At 33.5% G+C, this 21774-nt stretch overlaps 2 protein-coding genes across 3 annotated transcripts in view; one reads left to right on the top strand and one right to left on the bottom strand.

Moving 5' to 3' along the window:
* Positions 1 to 14051, bottom strand: part of LOC108914841 (kelch-like ECH-associated protein 1) — a 71518-nt gene extending 57467 nt beyond the window's left edge. For both annotated transcript variants that reach the window (XM_018720748.1, XM_018720747.1), the window contains exon 1: positions 13881 to 14051. The gene's annotated coding sequence lies outside the window, so the exon portion shown is untranslated. The remainder of the gene's footprint in view (positions 1 to 13880) is intronic.
* A 3544-nt stretch (positions 14052 to 17595) lies between these two features.
* LOC108914840 (charged multivesicular body protein 3) lies at positions 17596 to 20942 on the top strand. The gene is made up of 4 exons (XM_018720742.2): positions 17596 to 17917; positions 17971 to 18031; positions 18085 to 18264; positions 19713 to 20942. The coding sequence occupies exons 1-4, from the start codon at positions 17873 to 17875 to the stop codon at positions 20081 to 20083; spliced, it is 657 nt and encodes a 218-aa protein (XP_018576258.1). The 5' UTR covers positions 17596 to 17872; the 3' UTR covers positions 20084 to 20942.
* Positions 20943 to 21774: the final 832 nt, after the last annotated feature.

Raw genomic sequence — 21774 nt, 5'->3', positions numbered from 1 at the left:
CTGCACTGACGCACGTGCATCTACAAAAACAACACGGTGGAATGTGTGCGACAATAGCGAACGAAATAATCTATCTTTGTCATAGGCATTAGGCATACGAGCTGTCCACGACTTCGGTATAGTGTTTACGAAGATAGTCGAAACCGAATAAAAACTAAAAGTCGGCATCTCTTTAGTGTGCCCGAACTCCATAAAGAAATGCCGACTTGCACAATAAGGAGATGCCGACTTTTGGTTCTTATACGATTTCAAGTCTCTTCCTAAACACTATAAGTACTATGAGTGCGACAAAGCAAACGAGATTTTTTATTTTTGTGTAAGACATAATTATTATTGACCATTAATTATTTTATTTATGAGAAAACATTTCCGAGAAATGCGAACCAAAACATGTACAGCTGAATAACTGAAACGCAAACGTTTATTTTTCTAACGATAGAGTTGAGCTATTTTATTTTGGCTATTGATGACTTATCAGAACCGCTTACAATATATTCTTTCATGCCTTATGAAAGTTGCGTTTCCTTTTCTTTATTCATTAGTGGTCTGTTTTGGTGTAGACATTAGCTGTGCTGTGTTGTGGTTGTACTTTGCAGTAATTGTCAGGTGAGTTTACCTCACGGGGTGACCAATTTTACCTGTTTTATTGTTTCTATTTCTGTATCAGAATTATACCTAAGATCTATTAATTTATTTATTCTTACTATGAATGTGAGATAATGTTATCCGAGTACGTCGCGAGTTGACCCTTCGTACTCTTGCTAGTTATACAGGGTGGGTACTATGCGCGTTGACCCTTAGTACTTTAGTGAATGCATGCTGTTACACTGTTTACCATGGTAGATACTCTAATCTAGCTTACTGTCCTTCCGGAGAGGTATTTCGCGAGTTGACCCCTAATACCAATGACCCAGAAGAGTTTCATTGTCTCCAGAATCAGTTTCTTTTGATCACATAAATGATTATAGTAATTTCTACTGATGTTTTGGTGAATTGGTTACTCAGATATTTTTCTCTATTCATTTCAGATGTGTATGCCTTGAACGACCACCTGTCAATTGCTTAACCTAGTACATTTTCGTTACATAATGTAAGTTTATTACAATAAATGTTTTTAATTTAGTTTTGATTTTAATAAATCAGAGATCATCTTATTTTAATTAATTACTTGATACTTGGGCTGGCTAAATTTATTTATGTTTCTTTTAAACTTTATAAAAATTCGGCAAACAAACAATTCGCTCACAACATAACCTAACACTAGGTTCCTTAAGACAAAGTTGTAGTAAATTATTAATTCTGTTTTTATCATTTAGTAATGTAATAAATTTAGTTTTTAAGTCGTTTATAATTAAATGATCTGCAAGACTAACTGTTTTTGCTATAGAATTATATGTTTCTATATATTTTGTCTGTAAATTTTTTATTTGACTTAATTTTTCTAAGAGACTTGATTCTTTGTATTCTTTAAATTTTTGTTCATTATTTCAATTTCTTCTGATAATTGTAGAAGAAATTGGTAGGAAGTCATAAATACAAAATAAAGTCATAAATCATAAAATTAATAAATACAAAAAAAATATGAAATCTTATAGCTAAAACTAGAATATAATTGCACTGTTCACTTCACTTTAATCACTTGACTTACTTGTAAACTCTGTATGTTCGGGTTGGATGAAGATGAAGTCGGTGGTGCTGACCTGGTAGAAGGTAGAAGTTGGTTGTAGAAAAATTTATATCTGTATTTCCATATTGGATGAGGATGATGTTCTGATTAGAAAACTTCACTTCACTTAATTTAACAGTTGTTCTTTTTACATTTTAATGCTTTTTTCTTTATTTTTACTTAATTTTTTTACATTACTTCTTCTTTTTCAGTAGATAGTTAAATGATGGAAGGTGTAAAATTACATAACAGCAGGTCGCTAGTAGCGACAAAATTACTATTGTTCCGGAAATAATTATTGCTGAACAAATTTGTGGATTAGTGCTACCATTATTTTGATCCACTAAAATTTCTTCCTTTGTATTTTGATTCCCCATTTTGCTTGATTTAAAACTTCACTTGCAAATGCACTACATCATGGAATCTTCTAATTAAAAATCCTGGCAGGATCGCCATGTGGTATTACTTCTGGGTTAAGGTATATTTTGATGTTAATTAATAGAGAGTTTGAGTTAAGACTAATTTTATTTTCAATAACTACAATAATGTAAGTTTTTGCCGAGTAAGAATAATGTATTGTCATCACTCACGCGACCGGATCTAGGAACTTTGACCCTTCGCGTATTGCATTTATTGCAAAGTTGCAAATAGCGGTTAATGACAGTACATCTTTACTAGTGTGGTAGAACATCCCATATTGATTAAACACTGATATTTGGGCCCATTTACAAATGCCTTTTTGAAATACATATCCGATATAATTTGTCCCATGCTAACCATATTAAGTTTTGATTTATTTCTAAAAGGGAATTGTTCATGTAAATATCCCAATTTGTTGCATTTACCACACTCTAATTTGGGTCTTCTGCAATGCCTAGCAAATGTCCGTTTAGTCCACGATTAAAGCAAGGAACATTGATTTGTTCTCGAGACTTATTAAGCTTACGGAATTTGTGTGAAAAGTTTGGTTTTAATTGAGTATTATATTTGGAGGAGCTAAGAAAATCAAAACTGGGCGTCGAGCGATTATAAAATTTTCTCTTATTTGGCATGTCACCCATAGTCTTTAAATAAGCATATAACATAATAACATCACTATGGCGTACAGATCTGACTGTACGTTATTGCACCAATCCTAAACCTCTGAATTTAGAAAATTTTTGAAAACACTAGGTAATCCCCTACATTTTGACCATTACTAGTTTCATAATTAGCAGCATCTCGAAGTAAATTAGAAATTGGAATGAACTTACGAAATTGATTAGTCATACTCTCCTTTATTTCATTCCAAGAAACATCAGATTTTGCCTGTTCTTTGTACCAGATCGTCATCCCATTTGAATCGCTCTGCTAGTTTATTCACGTTACACCCACTTTTCAATCACCTTATTGTCCCTTCGTCGATGGAATGAAAAATTCATATCTCGTTGTGGACGTTGATGGCATACTGCATCGTAATTCAACCACTTCTTTTTGCAATTTTTTAAAAGCCCTTTACAATTCTCGATCACTTGACGAAGATGATGAAGACGTACTGCTGTTACTCGAAGAACGCCGCATATTGATACGCTGCCCTTTTTTTATTTTGTGTTCCTCATATTAGAAATAACACGTTCACAAACACTAAATACAATAGGTAACAATCCCACTTCTGATTATTTGTAAGACTTTTTCTTAAAAGAAAATAGATGATCCAATAAAAACTTTATTTAAATAGCTATTCAATATATATACAATATACAGGGTAGCCCATCGAAAACGTACCGCACGGCATTACAGGGTAGTAAAGAACTTTTCGGCAAAATCAAAAAACAGGTCAAATTTGTCTCTGAGGGGGACAACTTTTGGCTCTAAAAGCATACCAAAATCTTCAACCCCCTAAGTGGGGGTGCTATCCCCTAAATTTTTTCAAATGGGAATGGGGGTCAAGTGGGGGTCATTAGAAAGGGCTTTTAATTCTCTATACATCGATTCTTACTTTTTGAAAATCGATTCATTATTTTAGAAAATATGCAGCTTTGAAAATACGAACAATATTTTTGACGAGAAATGCGAAAATCGATTTAATTTTACTTCAAAACTTACGGTATTAGTCAAGTAAATGCTGAAAATGTTGTCCGCCAACTTGCATACAATGATACAGGTTGTCTTCAAACCGTTGTCGAACATTCTGGAGCACTTGCGGTGTTACTTCGCGACATACATTAATGATTCGTCCTCGCAGATCTTCCAAGGTATCAGGTGGAGTGCTGTAAACTTTGCTTTTAATGTGCCCCCAGAGAAAGAAATCTAAAGGATTTAAGTCGGGTGACCGAGGGGGCCACTCAATTGCACCTCTTCGTCCTATCCAGCGTCCTGGAAACGTCTCATTTAGGTAATTGCGCACATTGAGCGAGTAATGTGGAGGAGCTCCGTCTTGCTGGAAAATCAGTTCGTGTTCATTGTAAGCAGGGTCGTCCTCTATGATATTTGTTAGAGCTGGGTCGATGACATTTTGTAGTAAATCCAAGTACATATCGCCTGTCAAATTTCCAGGAAGGAAAAAAGGACCTACAATGGAATTTCCAAAAATACCTGCCCATACATTCAACTTCTGGGGGTGTTGGGAGTGTGTCTCATGGAAAATCCTTGGATTGGTATCAGCCCAGTAACGACAATTATGGCGATTCACTAAACCATTCAAGAAGAACGTACACTCGTCCGAAAAACACACATTAAAGAGGAAATTATCGTTTATCGCTCGTTCAGTCATTATTTCGCAAAATTGCAAACGACGATCAAAATCGTCTTCATTTAGCTCTTGCACTAGCCGAATCTTATAAGGATGGAATTTGTATTTTTTTAATATTCGTTGGACACTTGTACGACTCACTCCTGTCGCAGTAGCCAATTGCATTGTACTCAGCGTACTATCCATTGCCACTTGCCCCAATACCGCTATTTCCGTAGGTTCATTTAGTACCGGATTTTCAACCTGCCTCTTTTTGTTATGAACGGAGCCAGTTTCGCGAAATTTGGCCACCAATTCGCGAACAATTTTTCCAGACGCATGTTTCTCAGGATGCCGTTGGTTGAACAGTTCGGCGACCCGATTTCCGCATTCATTGTTTTTGAAAAAAAGCTCAATAATTTCTACTCTTTCTGGAATTGAGTACACCATAATTAATCAATTTAAAAGACTCGGCAGTATTGGTACTCTTCAACTACAAGTCACAAGACAGTTATCTAGCAACTTCTTGTGGCCTATCTAAATACGAAACAAAAAGCGGACAATTTTTTGCTCACCAAAATCAGGCTAAAGAATTCGCAAATCAGAAAAAAAAAACAGCGAATTCTTTTGAAGGAATTTACCAAGCTAATACCGTAAGTTTTGAAGTAAAATTAAATCGATTTTCGCATTTCTCGTCAAAAATATTGTTCGTATTTTCAAAGCTGCATATTTTCTAAAATAATGGATCGATTTTCAAAAAGTAAGAATCGATGTATAGAGAATTAAAAGCCCTTTCTAATGACCCCCCACTTGACCCCCATTCCCATTTAAAAAAATTTGGGGGATGGCACCCCCACTTAGGGGGTTGAAGATTTTGCTATGCTTTTTGCGCCAAAAGTTGTCCCCCTCAGAAGCAAACTTTACCTGTTTTTGGATTTTGTCGAAAAGTTCATTACTACCCTGTAATGCCTTGCGGTACGTTTTCGATGGGCTACCCTGTGTATATGCCTACATCTAACGCTCTCTATTGAATCAATTCCGGAATTCCCGTTCTCGATTCCTTAATAACATCGTTAACTAAGATGTGACAAAAGCCAAAACAAGAAAATGCATAATGAAGCATGTGAGCGCTGATACAAGTCAATCGGCTTCAGCGTAATTGCCGGTCATCGATTTTCGGGCGGAAAAATCAGTAATTTATGGTTATTGACAAAATTCTAAAGGATCAAAATTATTGTTAGAATTTAAAAAAACATCGATGACAAACACTAACATAATCAATAAACATTTAGCTAATTATATATTTAAAATGACTTTTTAGGATATGTTGATGCCTAGTTAATAAAAAGTACAAAATTTATTCAAACTGCATTTGATAAATTAATATTAAAGTGTGCTAATTTTTTAATACTTTCTTTGTTTCAGATAAGATAAATATCAAACACAATTCTCCAAAAATGTGATTGACGTCACAGTTTCAATCAAGATAACTAAAAATTAGATGAGATGTGGGTATATTAAAGTTTAATTCTAGCGATAAGAAGGTTAAGGAATACGGTGAATATTGAAAATTGTTGATTAAGGTTATCACCTATAAACTATATACATTTGTAGATTAAATAGAGTATAGAATACTATAAATTCTTTGTTCGCTTATAAATTATTATCAAAGTCTCACAAATTATTATAAACCGCTTGCATTAACAACTTGAATTTTGTCATTTTTCCATGAAGCCACTGAATATTGTAGTTTTTATTATTTTACTATATTGTGAGAAACTTCTCTATTCATACCCATTAAAATTAATTATAGGATTGTGACAACAAAGATTTAGCTCATTTTGTTAAATAACTAATTAATGACAAGATAATACTTCTACTTTCTAAATCCACAAGCTTCAAACATTAACATGTGAAAGTTCGTCGTATCAGCTGACCGTAGTATGTACAGGAACAAAGGGCAGCTGTTCTTACCATTAAAAGGATAAACAAATCTGTGGCTGATACAGTCAGCATCTGTGTTTTATAAACATATATAGTGAAATACAGCGAGAGGTCTAAAAAGGGAGATACTTGTCAGTTCTATTATATCTTTGATAGATGTAGCCGCTGTTGAATAATATATTGAGATATTTTGTGGAAATTTATAAAATATTAATATTAAAACGTTATTAGTAAATGGCGTGTCTACATCAGAAGTAGGACAGTGATGGTGCAAAATAAAACATTTGTGCAAAACCTTCTACACTCCAGCAAAAAAAGCAAATGTTGCTGGCCATTAATTACCAGCTCGATAATAATATGCCGAGTGTCCAGAGGTACTAACAAATTTTGCAAACCCATCAATTACTATTTAATGAATAATGTGGAAATAAGTCAACTTATTAAGTCAACGGTTTAGGCTGGTCGTCTTTGGATACGTTTTCGTCCGAGTTGGATTCGTCAGAAATCGAATAAGACAACTATTTTCCAAAAGATAATCATCCATAGTATTTACAATTATAATATGCTAATTTGAAAAATCACTATGTACGACTAACTTCTGCAAAGCAAAAACTTTAAAATCTGACAAAATTATCAATCCAATTTCTGATGAAAATAAAATTCCAAAGGACGGTCGCCCTTAAAGGCAAAATCGTTGTGAAGAATCGTTGTTTATTGCCTTCAAATATTATTTTCTACCACGCGCGCTCGCTATGGGACCTATAGTGTAGGGGGTTAGGTGCACGGAAAGTGCTAGATAGTACAACAGCGTGATGTTATTTTCATAGCGCAACGCTCGAGCGTTGCGCACTTTCCGTGCACCTAACCCCCTATGATATAGGTCCCATAACGACTCGCACTTGTGATAGAAAATAGTATGTGTAACTCGTTCGGAAAAGTTGCCATAGCGCCACTTGGGCTGCGTGGCGCTATTGGCAACTTTTCCCCACTCGTTACACAATGTACTATTCCTTTATTGCATTAGGCTTTTCTTTGCGACTGAATATTGGTCAGACTTGTACTTACTATTTCTATCTCTTTTGAATGATTTTAGTTGTCATATGGTTCATTCACTCATACTATACATACTACAACATACGACTTCACTCGCGAAAAAAGCCTATTGCCTGTAATTCGATTACGTAAACAATGTCTCGAATTCTGAACACTTTAAACTTAAACATTGCTCCGCTTATGCCAGGGCGTCGAGGTTCATCACAAATTGATTTATGTGATTGTAATTAATTGTTAGTGAATAAAGTATTGATTAAAATGATGTAAGAGTTAAAAACAATGTACAGTGTGCCTGGTCGAAGTCAACATCGAAAAAGAAAGCATGTTAGTACTAAAACCAAATGGCCTGGTTTATAAACTAACAATTCGTCTCACAGGGTATACTATCCTATATTTACTTTATCTTTGTTGACAATGTAACTTGAATAGAATTACGTACTTGAATTCAACCCTAAAATATATACCTCACGAATGCAATTTGCTTTAATTTGAATAAATTTCAAGGCTACGGTGAGGTGAAGTTTTTTGGATCTGACCGATGCGGCGTTAACACCACTGGGCACAAAGTGTAAGATTTGGAACTGGATTGTTCGTGCCTTAGTATTCTTGGTCCATGTTATAATAATCAGAAAAATGTTTTGATCCCTCTCGTCATAGGTAATCGCCGATGAGTCTAAAGGTTTTCTCGAATCATGTTTCGCCGTTGGAAGACGTGTTGTCTCTGTGTTGTGAAACTGTCGAGATTAACGTTTTTCTGTGGGATGTTTTGCTGCCGGAGGACGTGTTGTCTCTGTGTTGCGAAATCGTCGAGGCCAGAGTTTTCCTGTGCCATGTTTTGCCGTCAGAGGACGTGTTGTCGCTGTTGCTAAACCGTCGAGACAAGCGTTTTCCTGTGCCATATTTACCATCGGAGAACGTGCTGTCTCTGTGTTGTCAGCCAAACCATCACCATGGCATACTTCCTCAGACCGAAATATTCGCTACTTCCTGCTTGCGCACAAAAAAAAATCTCAAAAGAAGATATAGGAATCGGCATATCCATAGATAGTCAGGTAGCTTTGCACGCACTTTTGACACAAGGATTGCCATCCGTATGGTCCTGGAGTGTATCAATGCCCTGTCCCTGTTGGGGCAGGAAAATCGTGTACACCTGATTTAGGATCCTGATCACAGTAACGTGACTGGATGTATTGGCCAGACAGGACTCAAGTATTCTATTTATGGGGCCTTAACTTCGATCCAAGAAAGATCATTGGAAGAATGGTAAGGTGGATTGGGTCTACGTTAGGCCAGACTTATCGTAGAAGGCCCATGGGCTGAAGCAAATCGGAAGATTAGTTTGCTTAGCAGAAGCGGCATCAGAATTGTCACAGGATTTCTAACGGATCGACGACATTTAAAGAAGCACTATGATTGGTCTGATGATTGCCAGCGTGATATGCAGGTTATGCGAGTATGAAGACATTCCATACATATCCTCCATTTCTGTGTTTGCTTAGTGATAAAAAGACACAAATATCTAGAGGAGGCCTTTCTGTCATCTCTGGACATTAGAGTAAAGCTAGTGCTTGCCTTCATTTTAATTCCTAGCAGCTAATGCTGCATTACCATGACTTTCGCCTAAGATTAATCGAATTAAAATCACTATAAGGAAAAAGTATTTATATATTTCTTACCCATTAAATGCATATCTCTGTATTCATTTAGTTAAATTCAGGCATATTTGTGTCAAAAGCTAAAACAAACTTGAAAATCTACTCTAACAATGACACAACAGTGCTTAAGTAATTTTTGGAGGGTATAATATTTGTTAATGTCATCAGGCGGAAAATATTACTACCTCACCACGCACAAACTACAAAATGCAGAGATGTTTTAAATGAACAATTACTTAAATACGATGCATTTTAAAGAAAATTTCAAAGAATAATTATTTGTTCAGAATAATCAAAACTTAAAGTATCTTGTTTTTTTTTTATAATTAAGATGGTGGCGTAGGTACTATTTTTATTGTAAATAAGAGAAGAGTGACACAGGGTTTCTAAACCACTGGTGATAATGGAAATATTTAAACGTACTGAATAATTAGACCAAAGATTACAGCCTAAATACATTACAGCCATAACAGCATAAAATTGTTGTTTTATCACGAAGGGTTTCTCAGTAAATAAAGAATATAATAAAAATTTCGAAATCTTTTGACACCCTTTATCTCGAAAATGGTGAACTTTTGAGATATATTTGGGTAGATCTCTTTAACTTCGACTGTACAATCACCCCTTGCAAGGATACCTGTCATACCTGAGACACCCTGTATACGTTATAACTTATAACAGTGCTACATTTGCTACATACTATGGAGAGTAGAGGTAAGGAGCAGTCTTTGTCTAAAAAGTGCCTGAAAAATAAAGTACAATTAAGATGGCATTACTGTAGTTGAAGACCCACATTTGAAACAAAGCACACTTGGTTGCACTATTTATTTAATGTAGGTACTTTTATCAATTATTCTAATCCACACAACTACTTCTATCGCCAATGGTTGCTCACTAACGCCAATCTGGACGCCATTTTAGCTACTGCTTGAACTACTATTGCACGCGTTTAATCGGACACTTTTGCAGCTAATGCTCCATAAGAGAGAATCCTCTTTGCCTCTACCCTCCATACTACATACTTACTAAGAATGTTTACATTGTTTTTTACTTTTTATAGTCATGTAGAGGTTTAAGAATGAATGTGTGGCTACACATGTCTGCAAGTAACCCATTTTAAGTATTACCTACGTTAAGAGAGCCAACCTGACGCCGGACGGACTAACCGTTGCAAGCGACAAGAAACTATGTGCAACACGGGATATGGACCACGGCAAATTGGCGCCAAGGACCAGATACTTATACCTGCGAGGGACTCCACAACACTGAGACGACTCTTCAGCGAACGCTCGCTCCGACAACATATCTTTTTCACTAAAAGTAGTATTTCTCCGTTGAGAGAGTTTTATTTTCTGCACACCTAATCCAAAATTGCAATAATACATAGTGTGTTCCATTTAAAATAAGCAAGTTGATGGCGACTTCCGGTATAACCGGAAGTGGTACGTGGACGCCATTATTTTAGTTGAGAAAGGCATGCCCAAAAACCCGGTATCTCAAATTTTCAAAATTCAAATCGAAGTAGTCTGAAATAATTCTAATGGGTCGTCACCGTGAGACACCCTGTATTATAAAAAATAATTCTGCTTTTTATTATTTTAGAAACGTACATAAACAGATTCAATATTAATAATTAATACAATTAATAATCTTTATGAAAAGCGACTGATTAGAAAAATTAATACAGGGTGGTCCAGATTTTAATAGACAAACTTCGGGAAACTACTAAACAACAAAAATTAACATCACTTTGCTCTATGAACATAGGTGCAGAAAGCCACCGTTTATGAGATACAGGGCGTTGAAATTAACAAAAATAAAACAATTTTTTTAAATATCTGGAAAACAGCTTTATCAAATGTATCCAAATTTGGTACACATTTTTTTTCAAATATTTCTCCTATACTACACGGTCGAAATTATAGAGAGTGATTCATCACTAGCTTTTGAAATAGTAAGGGGGATGAAGCGTGCCGGGAACGAAAATCCAATGGCGTGTCTGCGTAAAAGGCAACAAGATATAGAAAATAATGAAAAAAGATAATAAAACATAACATCTAATATTTTTTACGGTTTGTTATAACCGGCCCTTTGATCCATTTTAATTATTACAGCATTTTAAAACGTCCCAATTGTGTTTTTTTAATTTATAAATTTATTATAGCCATGGAATTAGACCCCTCGGATACGCTTATGCTATGACGTTTCTCAGGACGGGTTAAATCAAGTCCGTTTACACCCACTAAAAAAGCATTTCCCTATTCCCTACCAAGTGCAAAAGACAGAGATAGAATATAGATCGACGTTCAGTGTAACTCGGTCTCTAGACGATTATAGATTCTATCGATGTGCGTAGCGAGCGGCACAAAGATAAATAATATTGAACCGTATAAAAATCATTTTATATTTTATACGCATTATGGTAATAGTGTTTTTATATTATGTCTTAGTCACTCTTTATAATTTCGACCGCGGAGTATAGTTTTGTATGCACATAGTTCAAATTCAAACACCAGTGGCGGAGAAACAAGGATGTCGTTTACTTATTTAAAATAAAACTTCTATGCCACTGAATTAATTGGTAATATGAATACATTTTATAATATTTTGAAACATTCCGGATCAAAAAACATTCTTTTATTTTTATCGAAAAGTGAATGGTTTGCGAGTTATGAGACATATGATTCAAGTAAACAAAGCATTGAAATGGGAAAAATAAAACACATTTGGGTGGTCCAGATTTTAATAGACAAACTTCGGGAAAGTTTTAAATAACAAAAATTAACATAACTGCTCTATGAAAATAGACGCAGAAAACTACCGTTTATGAGATACAGGGCGTTGAAATTATCAAAAATAAACTAATTTTTTTATATATCTGGAAAACCGCATCATAATATGTCTTATAACTCTTAAACCATGCACTTTTCGATAAAAATAAAAGAGTGTTTTTTCATCCGGAATGTGTCAGACCGCTGTAAAATGTATTCGTATTACCAATTAATTCAGTGGCATAAAAGTTTTACTTTAAATAAGGAAACGATATCATTGTTTCTCCGCCACTGGTTTTTGAATTTGGACTGTGTGCATATAGAATTAGGAGAAATATTTGAAAAAAAATGTGTATCTAATTTGGATAAATTTGATGGAGCAGTTTTCCAGATATTTAAAAAAATCGTTTTATTTTTGATAATTTCAACGCCCTGTATCTCATAAGCGGTGGATTTCTGCTCCTATGTTCATAGAGCAAAATGATGTTAATTTTGGTTGTTTAGTAGTTTCCCGAAGTTTGTCTATTAAAATCTGGACCACCCTGTATTTTAAATTAAATTAAAACAATGTATATCGTGTTAAACAAAGTATATAAATATAAACTAAAGATAAAAAAATATTACAAATTCTACTGTACAAAATTTATATGCATGTACCAAACCAAAAATTTCTTAAATCTTGGGAATTATTCTGATCCCCTTCAACTGATTGGAAACTAGTCTCTTGTTTTCTACTAATACCTTTCTTTGTTGTCAGCGTTGATGATTTGCTGTTCTTCAAACATTATTTCGTAATAGTGCAAAAATTTATTTCAGACAAAAACAGAAGAATGGACTATCACTATAAAAAATAATGTTGAGCACATTTCCGCTATATTTCTATGGTAAAATAAAATTACCAAATTATATTTGATTTTTTTTTAATACTTTGCTCCTAAATTTTTCTGCCCTCCCTGGTATGGAAGTTAAGAGCCGCCACTGGATTCTTTTCAAATTTAGATACATTTGCCATGCTAATTTGTTTTATCAGTTGCAAAAGTAATATTTATTTAGATTTTAACTACTATGTATAACAGATAGAATCAATCAAAGTTTAAATTCTGTGAAGATTCTAGAAACCAGAACGAAGAATTTATGGTACGGCCCACTCTAGAAAATCGGTCTTATATCGGTGGCTTTTCTGTTTTTTTTTAGAGGGCTTCCTAGAGCTTGCAGCCCTGGGCCCACACAACATCTACAACTTCAATGAATCAAATTGTAGTTTTATGACATTTAAATACTGTGCAAAAATATCTTATGCAATCGTTCTAAATTTTTGATGTTCATTTATTAATTTTAATGACTACAAAAGATAGTACGGAAAAAATCCAAAAACGTTTGAATATTTTTCTCTGTGACTTCTAATAAACCTTCTACCTATGTATCAAATTATAATTGACAATCCTATATATAGTGAAACATAAGGGGGATAACAAAAGATACCAGAACTCTCTTCGAGACATTCTTCACTGGAATTGTAAAATAGTCATGAGTAAGCATTAAAATATTCAATTCTCTTTATAACAGCAGCACCAACACCTATGTCAGTTCTTATAGTTTGTTGTAGATACATTATGAATACTAAGAAAACGAAATCATTATTCATGACAAGGTTTTCTCCTAACGTTTTATTTTAATACAAGGGTATCTTGCAAAATTTTAATAATTAAGTGTTATGAAAACAATACCAAAAAATGTTAGAAGTATCAAGTTTATAAAAATTCAGTTATATTAACCAAAGTACCTATAGTCAGCATAAACTCAAGAATCATATAGAAGTAAATTGTGGAATGAAGTCCAATTTTAAAGAAAATATATAAATATATTAATTTTAAATTTACCAAATAAATGTGGCAGCACATAAAGATGTATTAAGTATCAATTTCATACAAATGTCAAGTAAAATTATCCAAAGGCATTCGAATTTTAAAACTAGAAAACAAACGTTATACTTATTTTCAATTGGAGTCACAGAAAAATGTTATATTAGTTATAGCAATTACATGACAGATTGACAGAACGATAACCTTAATTTCTCTTACCTGTTATGGTGTATTATGTTTATGTATTACTGAAATCAAAACTTGTATATTCACCACACGATATGTTAATGTTCAAAAAAATAAATGCATTTTAAACTTTTAATCTACCACTTCACTATAACATAACATTTCTGAAAAACAAAACGTTTATTTGCTATTTCCTAACCTTAACATGTTTACGAGTAAGATATATGACAAGGAGCATTAATTGCAATTTATTATTACGCAATGGATGAACCAAATTTTCTTGACGGTAGACAACCACTTATACTCCTTGGATAAAAAGCGAATACATACATATAAATCAAGGAATAAAAATATCCTTGCATATACATGCATGTACCTAAATAACACTGTATGTGTATTATATTAACGAGTGTTCAAATAAAAACGTGGTCAAGTCAAGTTGGTTCTGAAAATTTGGACGTAGGGCGTAGCGTATAGCAAATGAACCTAAACGTCATCTGTCAAAGCGCTATATCGCCGCTATCAATTTGAAATTTGAATATTTTCGTTTTAAAAAGCGTTTAAAATGGTGTTTTCTCAAGAACAAAAAGTGTTTATCATAGAGTCCTACTTTAGAAATGGACGCAAGATTGATGGAATATGGAAGTATTCTATTGAGGAATGTTTCATAGAATTTCAAAATCAATTTCCCGGCGTTGTTGAGTACAAAATTTTTCAAAGTGCAGTTCAGCGTTGTGTTAATGTTTTTCGTGAAACGGGCAGTGTAACAAGAAAAGAAGGAAGCGGCCGACCTAAAAAGCGGACTGAAGAATTAAAAGAAAATGTCCAACAAATAATGGAAAATGCGCCAAGAACTTCTGTACGTGTTTTATCACAAATGGTGGGAGTATCAGTCGGTACCTGCCACACAGTGTTAAAAAAAGATTTGCGTTTGTTCTCCTATCGTTTAACTTGTCAGCAAGAACTTCATGAAGTTGATTTTCCGCGACGGGCTGTATTTTGTGAATGGTTTTTAAACAACTACGGTGAACTTCATAATATCACCTTTTTTTCTGATGAAGCCTGGTTTCATTTAAGTGGTTACGTAAACTCACAGAATATGAGAATGTGGTCTTCTGAAAAACCAGATAACTTTTTTGTCGAGGGCCCTCTACACGCTCAAAAAATTGGAGTTTGGTGTGCTCTCAATCGAAGGAGGATTTATGGACCTATTTTTTTTAATGGTACTCTTACTGCGCAAAGGTATAGAGAAGAAATTATCGCTCCTTTTGTTAACCAGCTGGAAGAAAACGAAATTACAAACTTTTACTTTCAACAAGATGGCGCAAGGGCACATACGGCAGGCGAGACGATGAATATGTTGAGGGAAGTTTTCCAAAATCGACTAATAAGTCTCAATGCTGAACATGAATTTCCACCGAGGTCATGTGATATTACGCCGTGTGATTTCTTTTTGTGGCCTTACCTTAAAAACACTATTTTTGAACTGCCTATTCCTGATTTAAACCATCTGCAGGCTCGACTTATAGACAAGATTCGTGAAATTAACAATACCCCGAGCATCTTAGAAAATGTCTTTAATTCTTTGAGGAACAGGTGTGAAAAGTGCTTGGAACAAGGAGGGGGACACTTTCAGCAGCTGCTTTAATTTATTGTTATAACAAGGAGGGGGACACTTTCCGCAGCTCCTTTAATTGTTTGTTATTGTTATCACGATTATTCTTTAAAATAAAGTTATATAGTCATTAACGTTATTGAAACTGACAGCTGCTATACAGCTCGTTGAGAAATGAGGTTAAGTTGGTCGCTATAAACTACTCCCTACGTCCAATGTGTCAGAGCCAACTTCGACCACGTTTTTATTTGAACGCTCGTTACATGGAGACTAGTATGTATAGTATAGTATGTATAGTCTCCATGGCTCGTTACATGGAGACTATAGCAGTGTTGCCGCGCTGAGTTTCTGAAATGTACTGAGCAGAAGCAATAAAATGGACTAGATTGTACCTTTGACTATAGAGTTAAATAATAAAAGATTGTACTAAAATTTAGGATAAAGTGAAATATTGCCGTTTCTTTTGAATAGAATATTTTTTTGCATTGATGAAATTAAACAATTATGTTTTGCAAAGTATTTTTAATTTTTTATCATAAAATATAGGTACCTACACGAAACAAAAAATATAAATATAAAAACATAACAAAACTATTATTTTTCTAATATTCTTATTATATTATGGCATAACATACCATACATTAAAAAAACAAACAAACATAAAAAAACAAAACTAGGTGAGGGGTGGTTTTTTTGGGACTTACCCTATTTATTTTGCGATTTTCAGATTCTACGCGTAAAACTACCCCCGGAAATGCATTCTTGGCGAATTAGCAAAAAAACCAAAATCCACCTCGTATGGACTTTGTCGTTTTTTTGATGACTATAGTTATTGGGTACCTGGGCAAATCTCCGTCAAAAATGAATATACAAATTTGAAATTTGAGGTCTCGGGGAGACCTAAGAGCGAACATAATTTCAACTCGCCTCTTCCACCCTAGCAGGTGCGGAGGGGGTGAGGGGTGGTTTTTAGACGAACCCGCAAGAACGCGTGTCCGGGGGTAGTTTTACGTGTAGAATCCGAAAATCGCAAAATAAATAGTGTACGTCTAAAAAAAACCACCCCTCACCCCCTCCGCACCCCCTAGGGTGGAAGGGGTGAGTTGAAATTACGTGCGCTCTTAGGTCTCCCCATCTAGAGTACACCCCTAAAATTTCAGATTTTTATAATCATTTTTGACGGAGATATGCCAGGTACCCAAGAGCTATAGTCCAACCGTATTTTTAATCACCTCTTTCGTTAAAAGTAAATTATGGCATGTTGCCCTTTCTAACAAATTTCGGTTCTTTCTTTTAATGAGGTTAAGGCCTGAAAATATCCTTTCAGCCACAGCGCTTCCATGTGGTAAACACAAGATGTTTTTTAAGAAGGAACATAAATAAGGAAAAATACGGCACCGGTTTGCGTTTGTAGTTTATATTCTACTCGGCAATTTCGGGGAATCATCGACCGATTTGTATGACCTTGGTCTTATTTAAAAGTACTAGAATTAGAAATAATTTACAATAAAATGTACTTTTGTACTTTGCTGTTGAAAATGTACTAGAAATAGTACAAATGTACTGAAACGGCAATACTGGACTATAGTCTCCATGGCTCGTTAGATGCATTTTCGCGATCTGTTCAGGTTAGACAAGGTTAGAAATAAGACTAAAAGAGATAAAAACAGTAACTACAAGTCANTTTCGGTTAATTCTTTTAATGAGGTTAAGGCCTGAAAATATCCTTTCAGCCACAGCGCTTCCATGTGGTAAACACAAGATGTTTTTTAAGAAGGAACATAAATAAGGAAAAATACGGCACCGGTTTGCGTTTGTAGTTTATATTCTACTCGGCAATTTCGGGGAATCATCGACCGATTTGTATGACCTTGGTCTTATTTAAAAGTACTAGAATTAGAAATAATTTACAATAAAATGTACTTTTGTACTTTGCTGTTGAAAATGTACTAGAAATAGTACAAATGTACTGAAACGGCAATACTGGACTATAGTCTCCATGGCTCGTTAGATGCATTTTCGCGATCTGTTCAGGTTAGACAAGGTTAGAAATAAGACTAAAAGAGATAAAAACAGTAACTACAAGTCAGACGTATTCACCAATATTCACTCGCGAAAAAAAGCCTAAGATCACTGATCCTAATAATCGGGTTATCAGGTTAATCCGATATCAGGTCCCAGTTTCCAAAATCCCTCATATTACTTATTTCTTAAATATGTCGTATCGCCTTTTTGTAAGATATGAAAATTGTATTAATCTAGGATATGAGTATGTCTAGTGAATGTACCGAGTAGGTTAAGGGTTAAGTTGTTAAGTATACAAACAAGGATAAGGTGTGACACACGTGTGACATTTACGTCTTACGTCATTTTTAATGTCAAAGTTAAAACATTAAAAACAAGATTTAAAATGGGTCTTTTTGGAAAGACGCCGGAGAGAACTCCTAAAGATATGGTAATATACGATGACGATTTAATTGCCATAAAATAAATTAATATTTTTTTAAGGTAACAGAGTGGAATCATAAATTGCGAAAGGAAGGTTATCAATTAGACAGGCAAATAAAATGTAGGTGTCTATTACCCATAGATGAATATTTTATGCAATTTAAAATATTTTAGCCATTCAAAGAGAAGAGGAAAAAGTAAAGAGGTCCTTAAAGGAAGCTGCAAAGAAAAGTGATAGAGATACATGTCTCATTTTAGCAAAAGAAATCATCAGAGCACGAAAAGCTGTTAATAAGATATATACATCTAAGGCTCATCTAAATTCAGTTATGCTGCAAATGAAAAATCAATTAGGTAAGGTATAACAATAATTAGTTAAAGGACAAAATTTCAACAATAAATTAATATTAAATAAAATATTGTATTTAAACATTAAATCATGTCGCCTAACATTTTAATTCACGTTAATCAGAAAATGAATTGGTCCAAAATAGTCACATAACTCTATTGTAATGCAGTATTTAGTAGTGTAATAGATGTTTTACATTGACAATTCATTGATCAAGTAATTAATGAAGTCGCTTCATCAAGAAATTGGACAAGTGTGATGCACCAAATCAGCTGTCAAATAACTTCATCAAGTTCTTGACGAATTAGAGCATGTTCTAATTTTTGTCAATTTCTTCGTGAAGTTCGGAAGTACCAACCCAACAGATTTCCAGCCTCAGATCAGTAATGAGGTTATGTTATTGGAATATGTAAATAATTGTGTGGCGTCGTGCTAGTTTTGCATTGTTTTTACTGATTTGTTATGTACAAAAATTAATGTTTATATAATATGTGTCAGAACAGTAGCGCTGTTGTAGCACTACAATTATGAGTGGAAAGGTGACATTTTTGAAATTTATTTGCTTCTTTGATTCATTGGTAGAACCGATTCATTCGTCAAAAAACTTGACAAAGTGTAGCAGTGTAAAACCACACTGTTTACCAATAAATTCGTAAATTAATTGATGAAGGGCTTCGTCAATTTATTGACGAATAAATTGTCAATGTAAAACAGCTATAAAGAATATAAGTCATATTTTATCTATTTATTTCCAATACAATGTATTTCTAGATAAATATTGTACTCTTATGAACTTTCTTGATTTTTTCAAAAAAGCACCATTTTTGACAATTTTGTGATGCATAAGTATTTATAACCACAAATGGTATACTAATAGAGTAGAATTTCTAGTATTGAGTGCTGGTGGGTGGACCAGAAACTGTTTTTATAGAGCATAAAGCATACACTATATAGGTCGGTCGGCAACTGGCGGACCGCGGTCCAGATCCGAACCGCGGAAGGTAAAATACTGGACCGCCAAAAATTTTTTGAAAATATAAATTACTCAAATAAATTATTTAAAAAATATTTTTTTACGTTTGAGTGCCACCTTTATCATTTTTTCTAGTATTTTACAATTGTGACTGATTTGAGTTCTTAATGCAAATGAAAATAAAAAATTAGTAAGAAATATGAATTTTTTCTGGACCTCGTTAAACAATTTATGTATATAATTGGATGTCAGTCCAATTGACTAATTGGGGTATACTGGGCAGGTTTTAAAATGATATGGTTAAGATCATTTAGTGATGAAATCTGAGTGCCGACAATATGCATTAATTTCTTATACAAGTACACAATAATTTTTTTTCAAGAATGATGTTTTCTCGAAAAATCAAAAATAAGAGTGTTTGTAAGAGTATAGTACACCGTCCTGGAATACATTGTATATGTAAAAACACTGTATATGTAGCCACTCTCCGGGTTGCTGGTTCTTTGCAAAAATCGACAGAAGTTATGACGGCTATGCAGAGATTAATCAGAGTACCTGAAGTGGCGCAAACAATGCAAGAAATGTCTAAAGAGATGATGAAAGCTGGAATAATCGAAGAAATGTTGGACGAAACTATGGAAGATCTTGAAGATACTGAAGAAATGGAAGAAGCAGCACAAAGTGAAATCGATAAAGTACTATTTGAAATTACAGAAGGTAAAATTGGAGAAGCTCCCTTACCACCTTCAGAACCTGCTTCTAAAGAAGTGCCAGCTGCAGAAGAGCCTGAGGAAGAAGATGAAAATGAAATTCAAGAAATGCAAAGTAGGTTAGCTGCACTAAAATCATAAATAAACGCCTCGCAAACAACAACTATAAATTTTAATGAAAATCGAACTTTATGTGTATGTTAATCTGTAACGTAATCTACTAATAATAATTGCAATACAATTAATTATTAATGTACGAAGTAGTATGAAACTGGAAATTGTAATATGGCTTGTGCCTTTGCCGCAATTTATTTATTATAAATCATTTTCAAGAAAATGCGTTTAATATTAAAGTACACTGCTTATTTTTTGTTTTTTGTTATATGCAGCTTAAACAAAAGTATTAACAATTTTTTAATGATATCATATATTTTACTAGATTGTATTTATATGTAATTTCTGGACATTTTTGTTATGGAAGAAGATAAATTAATTTGACAATATTTAATTTGGGGTTTGAAATTTCTAATTTAGTTGAATTTGATTATAGTAGATTGAAAAAGAGTTAAACCAAAAGATTAGTGCACAGTACACAATGAAAAGCCTTGTTTTAAAGGAATGAGAGAAGCGAGTGACAGTGTTGTTTATTTAAAAATTTGTACATTTATGTACATAAGTTTTTCTAATTTAAACTTTTTTGTACTGCTCACTGTTCCATATTCCTGAGTGATTATTGCTCTACTATAATCACATAAGCAAAATATTTTTTTAATTATTAGAAAATAGAATCTGTACAAAAACAATCACTTATGTAAAAAAATAGAATTTAATTAAAAAAAATTACAAACTTAGAATATATCAGTAAACAAAACGTAAAATATTTATATAAAGGGTTTCTCAGGAGGAAGACTTTAAACTTTTGGAGTGTACTCTATGTGAATCAGTAATTTTAAAAAACTCAAATATTATTAAGCATCCAATTTTTTTTTAAACAACTGTACAAGAACAGCACCACATGAAGACTACAATGCTACGTATGAGGAATTCTGTTGACTTTTAACTTGAAAAAAAAGAATTATTTCTGCGTGTAGAATACACTTCTAGAGTTTCTGGTGTACCTCTCAATTCATCTTCTATAGGTATGCGCATACATATATAAATTTTAACTTTTTTTGTGAAACTGTTATATAAAATTTAAATAATTTAAATTTTAAATTATAGAAACATATAATTAAATTATATATATATTTGTGTATTAGTTAATATTTAATTTATATAATTAAAACTAAAAATTAAAAATATTTTTGTAAAAATTGTACTTAGCAAGCTACATATGTATAGTGTTTTAAATAATGGCTGTTCCAAATGCTTTAATATTATTTAATATATTTACACATGATCAGGTGTGCTTTTTTTCAAATAAAACTATCAAAGAACAACTTTACTTGTGGTAAAAAAATAGTGTTTGGTCTAAATATAAAGATATAAAAAAAAACAAAAAATCGACACAATATTTCCATATGATAGAAAAATAGAGCCTGGGATAAAGTGAAAATCGAGTTCAACCCTATTCCTCCTGATAGTTGCTATACAGATGCTGGAGTTTAAAAAAGGCTTAATGGAAATAAGAAAGGGTTCGAGAAAGATTGCAGCATATGAACAACTCCCAATAAAATACATTGGAAGGAAGTATAGTAAACAAAGATCCTTCCTACAATCTAGTTTGATCATGAAATAAATGATAAAAGAAAAATTATCAATTTGGAGAAGAGATAGGTGTTACACGCCATACCCATAACAACGAAACGGCAAACATATACGTAGCACCTACT

The sequence above is a fragment of the Anoplophora glabripennis genome, unplaced genomic scaffold, assembly GCF_000390285.2.
Source record: "Anoplophora glabripennis isolate ALB-LARVAE unplaced genomic scaffold, Agla_2.0 scaffold1258, whole genome shotgun sequence".
NCBI lineage: Eukaryota > Metazoa > Arthropoda > Insecta > Coleoptera > Cerambycidae > Anoplophora > Anoplophora glabripennis.
Note: the sequence above shows the minus strand (reverse complement) of the source record. Positions and strands in the feature narration are given on the sequence as shown.